Here is a 12,493-nt window from a genome sequence, read left to right on the forward strand (position 1 = left end):
TTTTGTAAAAGGTGCATTATGTATGAAGATTTTCAGCACTACGACAAAGTGAGAATTTGGATTTTGTAACTTTTACTGCATGTTACGGCTATGATTCTACCATTTCACTGGTCTGGCCCACATGAGATGAAACAAGCTGGACCCCCCCCTTCCTCACTTGGCCAAGATGTCCCACTTTAAGTGGGTCACATAACTTCACTCCGTACCCACAGAACTTGTGGAGCATTGGTAACCTTAAACAAACGTACCTTCACAAACTCTTAACATGTTTTGACGCTTCTTACAAATGAGTAGCTTCACCACTTCCACTGGTCGGTTTATGACGGTGTGAAGCGAAGGTCAACATGTTTTGCTCTCCTGCTGCGTCTCGTGTCCATCTGCGTTCTGTCACTAGTTAGTAGGTCAGGGAAGGATCCTGCAGTCCAGACCACGAGCTCCTTTGTGACGGTGTCAGAGAAAGCTCTCTTTGTGGGACACAGGAGGAGAGAGAAAAGTGTAACAACGTCAAGAAACCTCAGCGCAGACGGAAACACTTTTTCTTGCTTCCACCCCCCCCCCCCCCCCCCCAGGGGAGTGAAACTTGGATCGAAGAGCAAATGGTTACAATTTGTTTTTATTCGACATTTATATAACAAAATACAGTTTACATTTCTTGACGGGCGTTGCTTGAAAAGGCAAGTAGGAAAACGAAGGTGGGAAGCATGGCAGCAAACCAAGAGAACAGCTCCGAGTGGGACTTCACAGGGTGAGGAATCCTGCTCCGGGCAAACACACACCGACAATCTTGTTAAAAAGAGAAGTTTGAGAAGGCTGGAGCTTTGTGTGTGTGTGTGTGTGTGCACGTGCGTGCACTCACTCACACACACACACACTCCACTTAGCTTGAGTCATTATCAGCTTGCGTTTCATCCAGTAAGCCATCCAAGTGTCCAGATGGTCAGAAAAGCTGCTTCAATGCTCACCCTCTCTCTCTCTCTCTGCTTCTTACTCTCATTTTAGGAGAAAAAAAAAAAAGAAGAAAAGGTTACGGCTGCTATCGACTGAAGCAAAACACACGAAGGCAACAGATCGGACGTCAACTACATTTTAACTACAATTCGCTCAAAAGTCACTCCTGCACTGCCTCTGCAGATTTCTTTGCTCGGATGAAAACCAGTTGGGTTTATTTTTTTCCGATTAAAAATAAAAAAGGCGGAATCTAAGTGCGGCCATTTTCTCTGGTACAGAGAGGGGAGGAGGGGAGGGGAGGAGGGGAGTGCTTGCAGGTCGACTGGCCGCCCGGTGTCCGCTCCCAGCTCAAACTCTACACTTTCAGTTCATCACAGCCCGACTTTCCTCCCGACACGGAGAAAGAGGCGTGGGAAGAAAGGTGATGTTGTGCACAATTCTTCGAAGATGAATCCCACCACATACACACACAGAATGAGTGGGTTGGTGATGGTGGATGAGGTCTGATCCTTGTCCTCCAGGTCGTTTCTATGCGTCTTTGCCCTCAGTAACCGTATTTGTCGTTGAGGTGCGTGCGTCCGTCTCCACTCTGACCTGCCAGAGGGAACAAGAGTTTCAGTCCACAGAAAGATATGAAGGAAAACATTAACAAGACGTTCTAATTCGAGGAAATGAGAACAAATATTTCTTGTCAGAAAAAAGTTATTTTTGTGGATAAGAATAAAGACAGTTGTTCCAAAGAAAACAATGTTTAAAAAAAAAGAAAAAAGTATGAAATTATTTGGTTAGATTAAGCTCTGCCTCCTCACGGTGGGTGTCAACGAAAGGTCAATCAAATCGAGATACCTGCCCTTCACTTTGGAGTGTATTTACCTGAAATACGTGAACTAATTAAACCAATATCCCTCTGACACTGTTTTAAGAAGCGTTTAAGAATAAAAAGAGAATGAATGCTTCAAGATGAAGTTCAAATCTTCAGAGAATGTGGAAAGTAACGAGAAACTGAACTGCTCAGTACTGGATCAGTGGCGGTCCTCTCAGACTGATGCATGATGGGAAACCAAACAAGGCTCTCTGCTTTAGCAGCAGAGTTCAGACACTGTGCTTGCATACCACAGCGAGGACCTGATCACAGGCCGGTGCAGCTGCGTGGCAGCCTGAATACAAGCTGCTTTTTTCCCCCCCTCCTTCTTCTTCCGGTCTTATCTTATCACTTTGCGTCAGATCTGCATTCCTCGGTGAGCGTTGACGGTTTCGTCCTGACGTTAAGATGCCTGCTTGCATGTGCTCTTCCTGGCATGCACCACTGGTGTCAACAATTCAGAAATGAGTGCATTTGAAGGAAAGAAAAATATCAAAATGTGCGAAAACCCTTGATTTCCTGCTGCCTGTGTGTTGGTCTGCTCACCTGCAGGGGGCATCCACACAGAATAATCGGGGTCGTCGTCTGGATACTGTGCCGACAGCTGCACCGGCGGCTGTGGAGACAACATGTTGGAGGACGATCACTTTCACAGTCGTCTGTCCCACCCTGGCTTTCTCCTGGGTGTCAGTCCTTACCCTGCTGGGACCCGTCACCCTTTTCTTCTGCTTCTTTTTGGGGTCGTGATCCACTGCTTGCTCCTCTCCGCCTTCTGCTTTGGACTCTGTGGATGGACAGTGCAGTTGAGCAGACGGCCGTTTATACCTGAGCTGCAGTTTGTGCTCACAATCCTCCACCTCCGCACAAACAACACTCTCGTCTCTTTGATTTTCTTGTTAGATTCACATACACATCAGCACCCAGCGTCTTGGTGACATAACAAACCTTGCTGTGAACTAAGCATCAACCAATCTCCTTGCCATTAGATTCTGGATTATCTATGTTATTAACAGTACTTGAAAGTACCTCAAACAGCACCACAGATGTCAGAAACATGTGCATATCGAGTCATGGCAAAACTCCCTTTGTCTTTAATGACCATCTAAAACTGGAAATAGCTTAAAACTACTTTTTTTTTTAAGTAATAAAGAGGAGGAGGTGGACATGAATCATCATTAGATGTTGTTTTTCTACAGAATGAGCCAACACAAATCAATTCAAACCTTTTGCTGACCTTGTGCTGCACATTTAAATCACTCTTATTACCATAAAGAGAACTTCACAAGTAAGTTCACAGTTTCAGTCACCACAATTTTACCCACGAACAGATCACAGCAAAACTCAGAGCTCAAAGCCTGAAGTGCAAAAATTCTACTTTCTTTTCAATCTTTGATCTGCTCCTTTCAGGGGTCATCACAGTGGATCTTCTGCCTCCTCCACAAATGTTCTCTGAGCTCTTCCTCTGTAGTTTTTTTTTTTACACACACACATGCTTGGCCTCTATAAGTTTACTTCAGTTTACTGAATCGGGATTTTCACTCATACGGGGGCCGTTTAGGTAAGCACCATCAAGTGTTAAAGTTGTGATCCACACCTGAGTTGATGGGAGCTGGCACCTTGTTGCTGCTGGGCTTTCGAGGAACCTCCTTTGTCTCTGCCCCCACTGACTCCTCGCTCTTCCTCTTCCTCTGTCTGCGATCTGACGTGCAAACAAAGTCCAAGTTAAAGTCATGCTGTCGAGGCCTGAGAGTGGATCACGCTAACCCACTCTGGAGCCAAGGTGCGAAAAAAAGAGACACAAGAGTCAATTCCACACATACTTTTAAAGTCCAACATCTCACGTAGCAAAAATCCATTTGGATGTATTAAATATCTACTGCCGCCAAGTGGCGGTAGGCCAAACTGCACCTTTACCTTTAGGTTTAGCATAATGCGCTGGTTGATCTTGATCGTTCTCGTCTGACAGCGATTCATCTGCATTCTGTTGCTCAATAGTGTCCTTGTGTTCCTCCTCCTCAGCCTGGTTCTTGTCCTCTTCCTCCTCTTCCTCTTCTTCCACACCAGATGGAAGGTCTTTCATGTTGAAGAGCTCTTCCGGCAGATTTGATCGCTTTGGAGGCAACTTCTGCAAGAACAAGAACAGGTGAATCACAGAAGAAAGAAAGAAGACTTAAAGAAAAGATGATGACGAGAGTGCTCACCCCGATGGTACCCGTCTTCAGCTTGAACTTGCTTCCCCCCTTCATTGCTCCAAACAGCGGCAGGGTCTTTTTCGTCTTCTCTGTCTCCGAGCTGGAACGAGGATACCACCAGAGACACAGTTGGCCCTCATTTAAAACTTTATCCACTGCAGGTAAATTCTATTTATATGTAAGGGAACACTTTCAATCAAGAGAACTTTCAAAATTGATACAGGACTATCAAAAAATCTATTGAAATCCACAAATCTGGTCTTCAGTAGGCACAGTGGCATGCTGCAATAAATGAATGGATGAACACATTGATCACGCCAACCACTTCACCTGGGCTGCAGAGAAGGCATCTGCGCCGGCCGTGTGAGCTCCACAAGCCTGCGGAGCCTCTGAGCTTCTTTGCGCAAGTCCGCCATGTGCACATGAAGCTTCCTGCGATCCACGGCGTCCATCGCTGCCTCGCTCCTCACGGCAGTCATGAAGGCGTCCAGCGAGTCTTCGGCGGAAGAGGTCGAGGAGCCTGAAGGGAGGATGAGAAATGGGTGAGGGGTAACATCAACTGTTTAGAGTGTGCCGCCATTAAAAGTCATCGTGCTTCACCTTCTCTGCCAGTATTGAGCTTTTTCTGAGTGTCTGCCAGCTCCTTCTCCACCGCTGATAGTTTGGCCACCTGAAGACATGAAAAGAGCGTCACGTCTAACATCAGACTCCTACTCGGATGAACTCAATTGTATCTTTTATTTCCTAATACTTAATATTAAACCCAAGTTGTTTGTAACCTTTCAGTGTTTTCTTACCAGAGAGTCATAGGTCTCTACCCTCTCCTGAACCTTTCCGGCCTTTTTCATCCTCTCCTTCCTCTTCCTCTCCACGGTTCCCGTCCTATCCAGAAAGGTGTCGTCGTCGCTGTCGTAATAGTCCTCGTCCTCCCAGTTCTTCTTTTTGCGCTTCCGGGACACTGCAAAAGGAAATGCACAGCTCTCGTTTTCTTTTCCCCTCCAGTTTACCCACTTCCCGCAAACCACATTTCAGTCTTTTTGTCATGTGCCCACCTGCCTCCTGGCGCAGAAGCCCCCTGGCCTCCAGCATTCGGCAGGCCTCCAGGCAGCACTGTATGGCAGCTTCTTTCTTCTTGCCTGTGACCGTCACTTCAGCCACCAGCTGACGGCCCAGGGCATCATCCACTGGCAGCCTGTCGGGTTAAAGACAGCACGGACTTTACAACTTTAACAAGCACTTCACGATGTCACACTCGGCAAGGATCGTATGGTGCTTACTTTATTCTGCAGAGCCAAGAACCGTGGCTTTGGTCTTCATACTCAAACTCCAGCTCTTCCCCTGGAAAGAAGGAGGTGGACATCATTACACAATCCAAAGAAATAAGCATGACAAGTGAATTAATTACTCTTCCTCTCACCTTCTCTGTCGTAGAAACCCTGCAAAGCCTTCTTGGGGTCTTTCAGGTAGGCTGCCTCCTGGTCTTCGTGGAACTCTGTCGAGAAGGGGTTTTCCTCGTTCTCGTCCTCCTCTGGAGCCGCCTCGTCGGCTGCATATGGAGCAAAAATAAACAAAAGAAGCATTTAGTTTACTTATCAAGCAAAGACAACATGAAAAACTATTTCACATCTGTCCTACAGACAAGGAGCTCACCCATTCCCCATGAGCAGCCCGAGTCCTCCTGTGAGCCTTTGCTTCTGCCCTTGTTACTCTCCCCTTCTTCCTCTTGCTTATCGTCGTCTTCCTTGTCACCGCTGTCATCATCATCATCCGAGCCATCTCCCATCATCCTTTTCTCCAGCTCTGCCTTTTGTTTGCGGGCTCGCTCCCGCAGCTCCGTCACCGTCAGCTCTGACTCCTCTTCCTCATCAAACTCTGGTCCCTGTGGAAGTTGAGGAAGGCCCATGTCTTATTTCCTAGACGGTGAATATTTTAGAAGCCTCTGCAATCCAGGTTGTAGCTATAATGCTCGCTCACATATAGACACACATTTATTGTGTCAGATTAATGTGCCACAAGACACATTGTGTCCTGAAGTTCCAGTTGTGGGCCATGAGGAGCAACATTAGTTTTAAAAGACATGCCCCAAGGGAGACCCATGATAACTGGCTGTTACTATAAGCCTGACAAATTCCAGTAGGTTTCTAGCTTGAGATGCAGAGGAGTGTCTATAGATGCTACAAGTCCAATGACAGTACCACACGAAGAGTGCCACAGCTCCTTTGTGCCACTATAAGCCACAACACCTGTTCAGAAAAGCCACCACAGTGCCTCTGGGTCCCATCACCTGCTAGAAGCGGGCGCAAGATGCCAAAGGATAGCCGCACATCTGACATTAGATACTACTTACATGCCACTACATGATGTGTTACTACTGTCTGGAAACAAGAAAACCAATGCAGGACATTAGAGGTCACAGACTTTACGCCACCGGGGTGCTACAAAATGTGAAGAGCGCCATATAATGCTGCAAGCGGAACAGAAGTACCATTCTACGTTTGACACTGTATTCCATATAGATGACGGCTCATGTCATAATACAAGAGTGTGTGGGATGCCACAAGACAACCACAGAGGACATTAGAAGTCACAAAACATGACCAGAGTGCCAGAAAATGCTCCAAGTGCCACGAGATATAGATGCAATGTATACAAGACATGTTTGTTTACATTGCATCTATATCTGTCCAAGCAGTGTGATTGAATTGCATCAGTGTGTCACAGGTTTACCATTAGAAGCCACAGCACGAATACCCATCCACTTCCAGGACCACAAGAGAGTTCTGTCTTCTCTTTCAAACTGTATTTACCTGGAGAATAAAAAGCCTCGTGCTGCCACCGAACTTGATCACGTGACCAACCCGCAGTCTGATGTAGGTCTTGGGTGGGACTTTGTTCTTGTTCACCACGGTGCCGTGCGTGCTGCCCAGGTCGTGGACGTAGAAGCCCCTCTCCTCCCCGACGCTCTCCTCGTCCCCGGACTGCCCGCGGTACTGGATCACCGCGTGATACCGGGAGATGGAGGGGTGCTCCAGGGAGACGTCGCACACGGGGAGCCGTCCGACTACGAAGTAACTCCTGTCGGCGAGGGGCACCGTGTCCACGATGGTGCCGTTTTTGAGGATCTCGAGGGCGTACGGGAGTTCTGGAGGAACGCCGCCCCAGGGGGGCTCCGCGTACGGGATAGGGGGGAAATTTCCGGCCGGTGGTGCTTTAGGAGGGAGGCTCCTCTGCTTCGCCACCTGTTTGGGTTTGACAGGGGCTGCTTCTTGATCACTGTCACAGTCGTTGTCCTCTTTTTTGATTTCACCCGTGATGTCGGGGGTGCTCGGTTCTCTTGCTGGAGCTTCGGTGCGTCTTGACGTCGCTGAGACGCGCGAAGGTGCCGCAAAAAAGGTCGGTTTCTTGAAAGGCTCCTCTGTTGGGGGCTCAGGTGCAGGAAGGTCCTCTCCTCCAGGGTCACCCGTGATCTCCATGGCCCCTGTTGGAGCCGGAGAGCTAATTTCTCCTTCTGTTTCGCTTACCATCACGTCTGTCTGTACGGAGGCGGCCATGTTTATTTGGTGCTATCCTCAAAAGTGTCCGAGTTATCTACGCTCTGAAATTACCGTAAAAGCATCAGCTAAAAATATTTAGAAGCTACAAATGGTTAGAAATGTAATAAAAAAAAATTCTAAACTCCAGCATGTGTGGGTAAATTCAAAAGAATAACCTGACAGCAAAGCATTGATTTGTTGTGGAACTGTCGGCTTGTTTCGCTGTTTACCCGAGTCCTTTGCGACGCTTACTTCCTGTTCAGCTTTCCTCTGAGATAACAGTGAACCATTGGCTTCAGTTGTCCTCAGACTTTGCGTCCTCAAAGTAAGTAACTTTCGTATTTGATCTATGTTTAGATAATCTAACTAACCATTCGTGTTAAGTAATTTCGGGTTGTTTTAACTGCTCCTTTCTCGTGATGGAGTTGCTTGCTCACGTGCTCCTGTATGCTAACGCAGTACCAGACCTACCAGACTTCAGGCAGAAACCTAACATTTATATTATTATTCGGCTGTTGGGCTGTAAGGATTTCTTATTAAACCGCAAGGATGAATTTTCAGCATAAAACACTATGTGCTTTTTAATACGGCTTTCCTAAATTACAACTATATCACTCAGTTCTTTTTTAATCTCTCAAATATCTCATTTGTTTAGCGTCCCTCATCCTCTTGTCTTGTTTGGTCAAAAATCAAAACAAATGTATCATGAAACAGTAGATGTATTATTTTTGCCGTGTTTCAGTAATTATTGGCATCTCGCTCACTTAGTGAAAATCAATGTTTGTTTCAGATAGTTGCTTCTTTCAGTACCAGTCTACTGTGCTCTTAAAATTCGTTTTGAATTAGAATAAATTATCCAACTTCCCAGTTGAACAGCAACAATAATACATATGCAAAACCTGGATTGATACTAAATGATCCCATAAGGCTACCTTAGTCAATCGCTCCTCTCATCCAAGTTTACGCATAAGAAGTGAACCTTTTTATATTAAATAATTTAAAAGAACATGGCTATGGCTAAAGTCCATCACTGCCACCTAGTGGCCAGAGAAGCATTGATATGTATTTTTTGAGTCAGGCTATTTGATGAGTTGCACTAAACGAGGTACCTTTGGATTGATGTTTGATATCTGAGAGAGACTTCATGTATCTAGGATTTTTGTTTGATTGCACAGATGCAAATATGTGAAAGTATTATTTTTATATATCCTACTAGACGCGTTATGATTAAACTCTAGTGTTATATATATTTTTAGGACAATTTATTGCAATAATATGATACAATCTGGGTTAGGGTTACATTAATAGTTATAATAGCTGGTTAACAAACTTCTAATAAATTCTAATATATCTAATATATAAAACAAAGAACAAAATCGATTTATGAAATACACTTTTTATACAGGGGTTTGAGAGTGAACTTAGAGAGTGCCTGTTTAATGATGATATGAAAATCGGTTCCAAGATTGGGCATTAAAAAAATCTGGACACATAGAGTCTCTGCATGTTGACACAGATTCAAATACAATCTGTTATGTGCTTGGTTGGGGGTGAAGAGAGGAAAACTTGTAACTTGTAACTGTAACAGACAGATTATGTGTTTTGTGTTTCACAGTTTCTGCACTCGGATCAAGTTTGAAGCCGGCTCACACCCTCAACCCGTTGACATGATGCGTTACTGGGGCGAGATCCCCGGACCCGCGGGGGCCCCTCCCAGCCGCAGCTCCTTCGACCTGCTCCAGCGCGAGTTCCGGTCGGTGGAAATGCAGGACCCGCCGCTGCACCAGCCGTCCGCGCAGCGCCCGCGGCCCACCACCATGCTGGACGTGCCCTCGGAGCCGTGCAGCCTCACTATCCACACCGTGCAGCTGTGCCAGCATGCCCGCCGTCTCCGGGGGCTCCTGGCGTCCGCACAGGCTCAGGGTCAGAGCTCGGCGCCCTCTGAAGGCGGAGCCAAAGTGGAGGAGGTCGACGTCAGCCTGCCCCTTCGTCCTCCCACGCCTCCTGTCATGCCAGATGATCTACTGCCGGCGGACAGCAAAGCCCCCAGACAGCCCTTCCAGCTCCGCCACAGTGACCCCGAGAGTGACTTCTATAAGTAAGTTTTGAGATTGAAGCCTTCGCTCTCCTTCAAAAAAAAAAAAAAGAGGCAATCGTATACAAATCCTTCAAACTCTGAGTTTAATAAAAAGGTACAAAATATCACGGTTTCAACCAGCCATTTTCTAACAAATAAAAATCATTTTTAGAATTGAACCTCCAAAATAAAGAGCATATTGTAAGCTGAAAACTGTAGTTTGTCAAGGCATTTAGAAATTATGAGCAGTACAAGTTACAACTGCTGTTGAGCCCATTTAAGAAGTTTTGTTTTTAACAGTTTTTTTGGCTATTCTAGCCAGCTTTAGCCTTCCGTCCTTTTTTGCCCCTTTTTTTCTTTTTCGAGATGTGCGTTTGGAAACTCAACATTTATCTCTTTAAGTGCAAAGGCTATAGAAGTATTCTTTTATTCACGTTTTGTTCAATTTGTCAGCTCACTAAAAACATTTAAAAGGTTTTTTTTCGGGAGGCCACTTTAGAGAGGTGAAAGGTCGCAGACCGGATGTTGGCACTCGCAGCTACTCACACCCATGTCGCCTCCACCAGGGGTAAAGGCGAGCCAGTCACGGAGCTCAGCTGGCCGTCCTGCAGGCAGCTCCTCTACCAGTCGGTGGCCACGGTCCTGGCCCACGCCGGCTTCGAGTGCGCCCAGGAGAGCGTGCTGGAGACGCTCACCGACCTGGTCCACGAGCACTACCTGCGCGTGACCCGCCTGCTGCGCGTGGCCGTGGACCGCGAGGCCCGCCTGGGAGCCAGCCCCTTCCCGGACGTGGTGGAGCAGGTCTTCCACGAGGTGGGCGTCGGCAGCGTGCTGGCCCTGCAGCGCTTCTGGCAAGTGAGGATCAAGGACTACCACAGCTACATGCTCCAGGTGAGCTCGGTGGAGGAGCGGCCGCTCCATTTTTATGTGGCGTCAATAATTGGTGGGCATCATTTGAGGGTGAATTTAAAAAAAATATATATACATTTCATTCCCGCAGGTCAGTAAGGATCTGTCGGAGGAGTACGAGCGGCTGGTGAATCCAGAGAAAGCCCTGGAGGACTCCAAGCCCCCGAGGATAAAGGAGGAACCCATGAGTGACATCTCATTCCCCGTGAGCGAAGAGCCCGAGGCCGACCTGGCCTCGGGGGACCAGGCTTTGCCCATGGGGGTCCTTGGGGCCCACGGCGAGAGGCTGACCTCCGGCCTGGATGGTGATCATTCTCCTCACACTGCAGGTGAGACCACCATCGTGGTGCTTTTTTTTTTTTTCACAGCCAGGTCCAACTTGGGGGAAACATCTCCACATTTTGCCGCAGAGTAAATAAAAACACAACAATTTAATGATTTGTTTGTAAATAAATATGCATGCTATTTTATCACAACCTTCATTAAACAAGAACAGTCATCAAACAATAGAAATAAATCATGTAAAAAAAAAAAAACAAGCTTTTTATCACAAGATAATTGTTCTTGAGCAAAATTCAATTCAACTTGTGTTTCTACCCTTAATAGTTGATCTACTTTTCCAGTTGGCCCTTCTGGAACATTTATTGTTCACTCCTGTGATATTTTATGACAGAGACACTTAGTGGTCAAAGTTCAGGTTGTAACTTCTCCGTGTTCTTGTATTGCAATATTTCACCTTGCTATGGACACCAGTGTGACATTTGTGTGAATAATTACACAATAATAACAAATGGATCTCAAACCATCTTATTCCAGACAAGGAGGTTTGTTCTGATATTTCTTGCAAAGGTCATCTCAAATTTGCAAGACCAGTAGTAAAAATGAATTTTTAGTCATTAAGAATCGGAACACTATTGACTTGCTCCTGGAGAGGTGGCGTCTGCCAATGAATCGGCTCTTTCAAGTGAATTATGAGAACCATTTCGTGGTTGCGAGCCATTTGTGTGTGCAAAGTAGTGAACTCATTGTCAAAGCATGGGGATACGGCACCACCTTATGGAATGTTTACACTGAAAGGACAAGGAAAATGATAATTCTCATCAATATTTCAGATTAATTCCCACCAATAGCGTATGTATTCTCATGTGTTTTTTTTTTTCCCCTCTTCGCCAGGCGGAGGCGGAGCCAATAACTCCCCGCTGTGGCCGCAGGTGAAAGTGGAGCCCCAGGATGGCGACGACGGCCAGAGTTCCAGCCACCATCACCAACACCACCACCATCACCACCACCACTCGGTCCTGGGCGGAGACGTGTTTGAGGAGGCGGGGCCCATGTCCACCATGAGCGAGTCCGGAGGAGGGGGAGGAGCCATGGCTCCCTCACCAGGCGGCGCGGCGTCAGACGGTGGCGCCAGCTTCGCCTCTCATTCGCCCGACTCCCTGATGGGGGCGTCGCCCGTCTTCAACCAGAGACCAAAGAAACGGGCCAAGAAGATGTGAAGTGGCGTTGCGGGAAAGTTGAAGAAATGGACTTCAGGATTTTGTAAAAAAAAAAAAAAAACTGAACATCAGTGGACAGGATGTATTTAGTAGCTTTTTTCGTTTGTTTTTATGAATTCAAATAACTATCAAAAGAATAAACATCTTTTGAAGTGCCAGTTGTATGAATTTTACCCTGAAGACATAGAAAAAATGTTTCAATTACCCAAATAAATTGAAGAACAAGGAAACTAAGAGGTCCAAAAAGCCAATCGCTTAGTTAACGGCTTAATAATTCAGAGGCCTGCGCTGTTTTCCCACACTATCATGACTCTTGCCTCGCCAACCAATTACTGCCACTTCCATTGATTATGATTAAAATGTGCTCTAAAGAGAAACAAAAGGGAAAAAACATTTTCTTTCTCACGAGCTCACCGCTTTGCATTATGATGCATTTCCAGGTCCTCGCGTTTTCCTCTCTGCGAGCGACTTCA

At 46.4% G+C, this 12,493-nt stretch overlaps 2 protein-coding genes across 2 annotated transcripts; one reads left to right on the forward strand and one right to left on the reverse strand.

Moving 5' to 3' along the window:
• Positions 1–624: 624 nt before the first annotated feature.
• slc4a1ap (solute carrier family 4 member 1 adaptor protein) lies at positions 625–7,521 on the reverse strand. The gene is made up of 14 exons (XM_080513437.1): positions 6,810–7,521; positions 5,653–5,881; positions 5,420–5,548; positions 5,280–5,340; positions 5,055–5,194; positions 4,800–4,960; positions 4,603–4,672; positions 4,333–4,522; positions 4,012–4,102; positions 3,725–3,935; positions 3,405–3,509; positions 2,509–2,594; positions 2,357–2,426; positions 625–1,542 (listed from the first exon to the last, which is right to left on the reverse strand). Exons 1-14 carry the CDS (start codon positions 7,473–7,475, stop codon positions 1,493–1,495), a joined length of 2,259 nt encoding a protein of 752 aa, XP_080369563.1. The 5' UTR covers positions 7,476–7,521; the 3' UTR covers positions 625–1,492.
• A 265-nt stretch (positions 7,522–7,786) lies between these two features.
• Positions 7,787–12,108, forward strand: supt7l (SPT7 like, STAGA complex subunit gamma). Its single transcript, XM_080512405.1, has 5 exons — positions 7,787–7,860; positions 9,151–9,633; positions 10,179–10,503; positions 10,613–10,850; positions 11,695–12,108. Exons 2-5 carry the CDS (start codon positions 9,203–9,205, stop codon positions 12,018–12,020), a joined length of 1,320 nt encoding a protein of 439 aa, XP_080368531.1. The 5' UTR covers positions 7,787–7,860; positions 9,151–9,202; the 3' UTR covers positions 12,021–12,108.
• The last annotated feature ends 385 nt before the right edge of the window (positions 12,109–12,493 follow it).

This window comes from Blennius ocellaris (genome assembly GCF_963422515.1).
Source record: "Blennius ocellaris genome assembly, chromosome: 17".
NCBI lineage: Eukaryota > Metazoa > Chordata > Actinopteri > Blenniiformes > Blenniidae > Blennius > Blennius ocellaris.

Bases quoted from the DNA above. Each gene is read 5' to 3' on its own strand.
- supt7l (XM_080512405.1), top strand. From the start codon at position 9,203: ATGATGCGTTACTGGGGCGAGATCCCCGGACCCGCGGGGGCCCCTCCC. The intron at 9,634-10,178 runs GTAAGTTTTGAG...CGCCTCCACCAG, and splicing joins CCCGAGAGTGACTTCTATAA to GGGTAAAGGCGAGCCAGTCA. The intron at 10,504-10,612 runs GTGAGCTCGGTG...TCATTCCCGCAG, and splicing joins ACCACAGCTACATGCTCCAG to GTCAGTAAGGATCTGTCGGA.
- slc4a1ap (XM_080513437.1), bottom strand. From the start codon at position 7,475: ATGGAGATCACGGGTGACCCTGGAGGAGAGGACCTTCCTGCACCTGAG. The intron at 5,882-6,809 runs GTAAATACAGTT...CAACTTCCACAG, and splicing joins CGAGGCTTTTTATTCTCCAG to GGACCAGAGTTTGATGAGGA. The intron at 4,673-4,799 runs GTAAGAAAACAC...TCATGTCTTCAG, and splicing joins TAGAGACCTATGACTCTCTG to GTGGCCAAACTATCAGCGGT.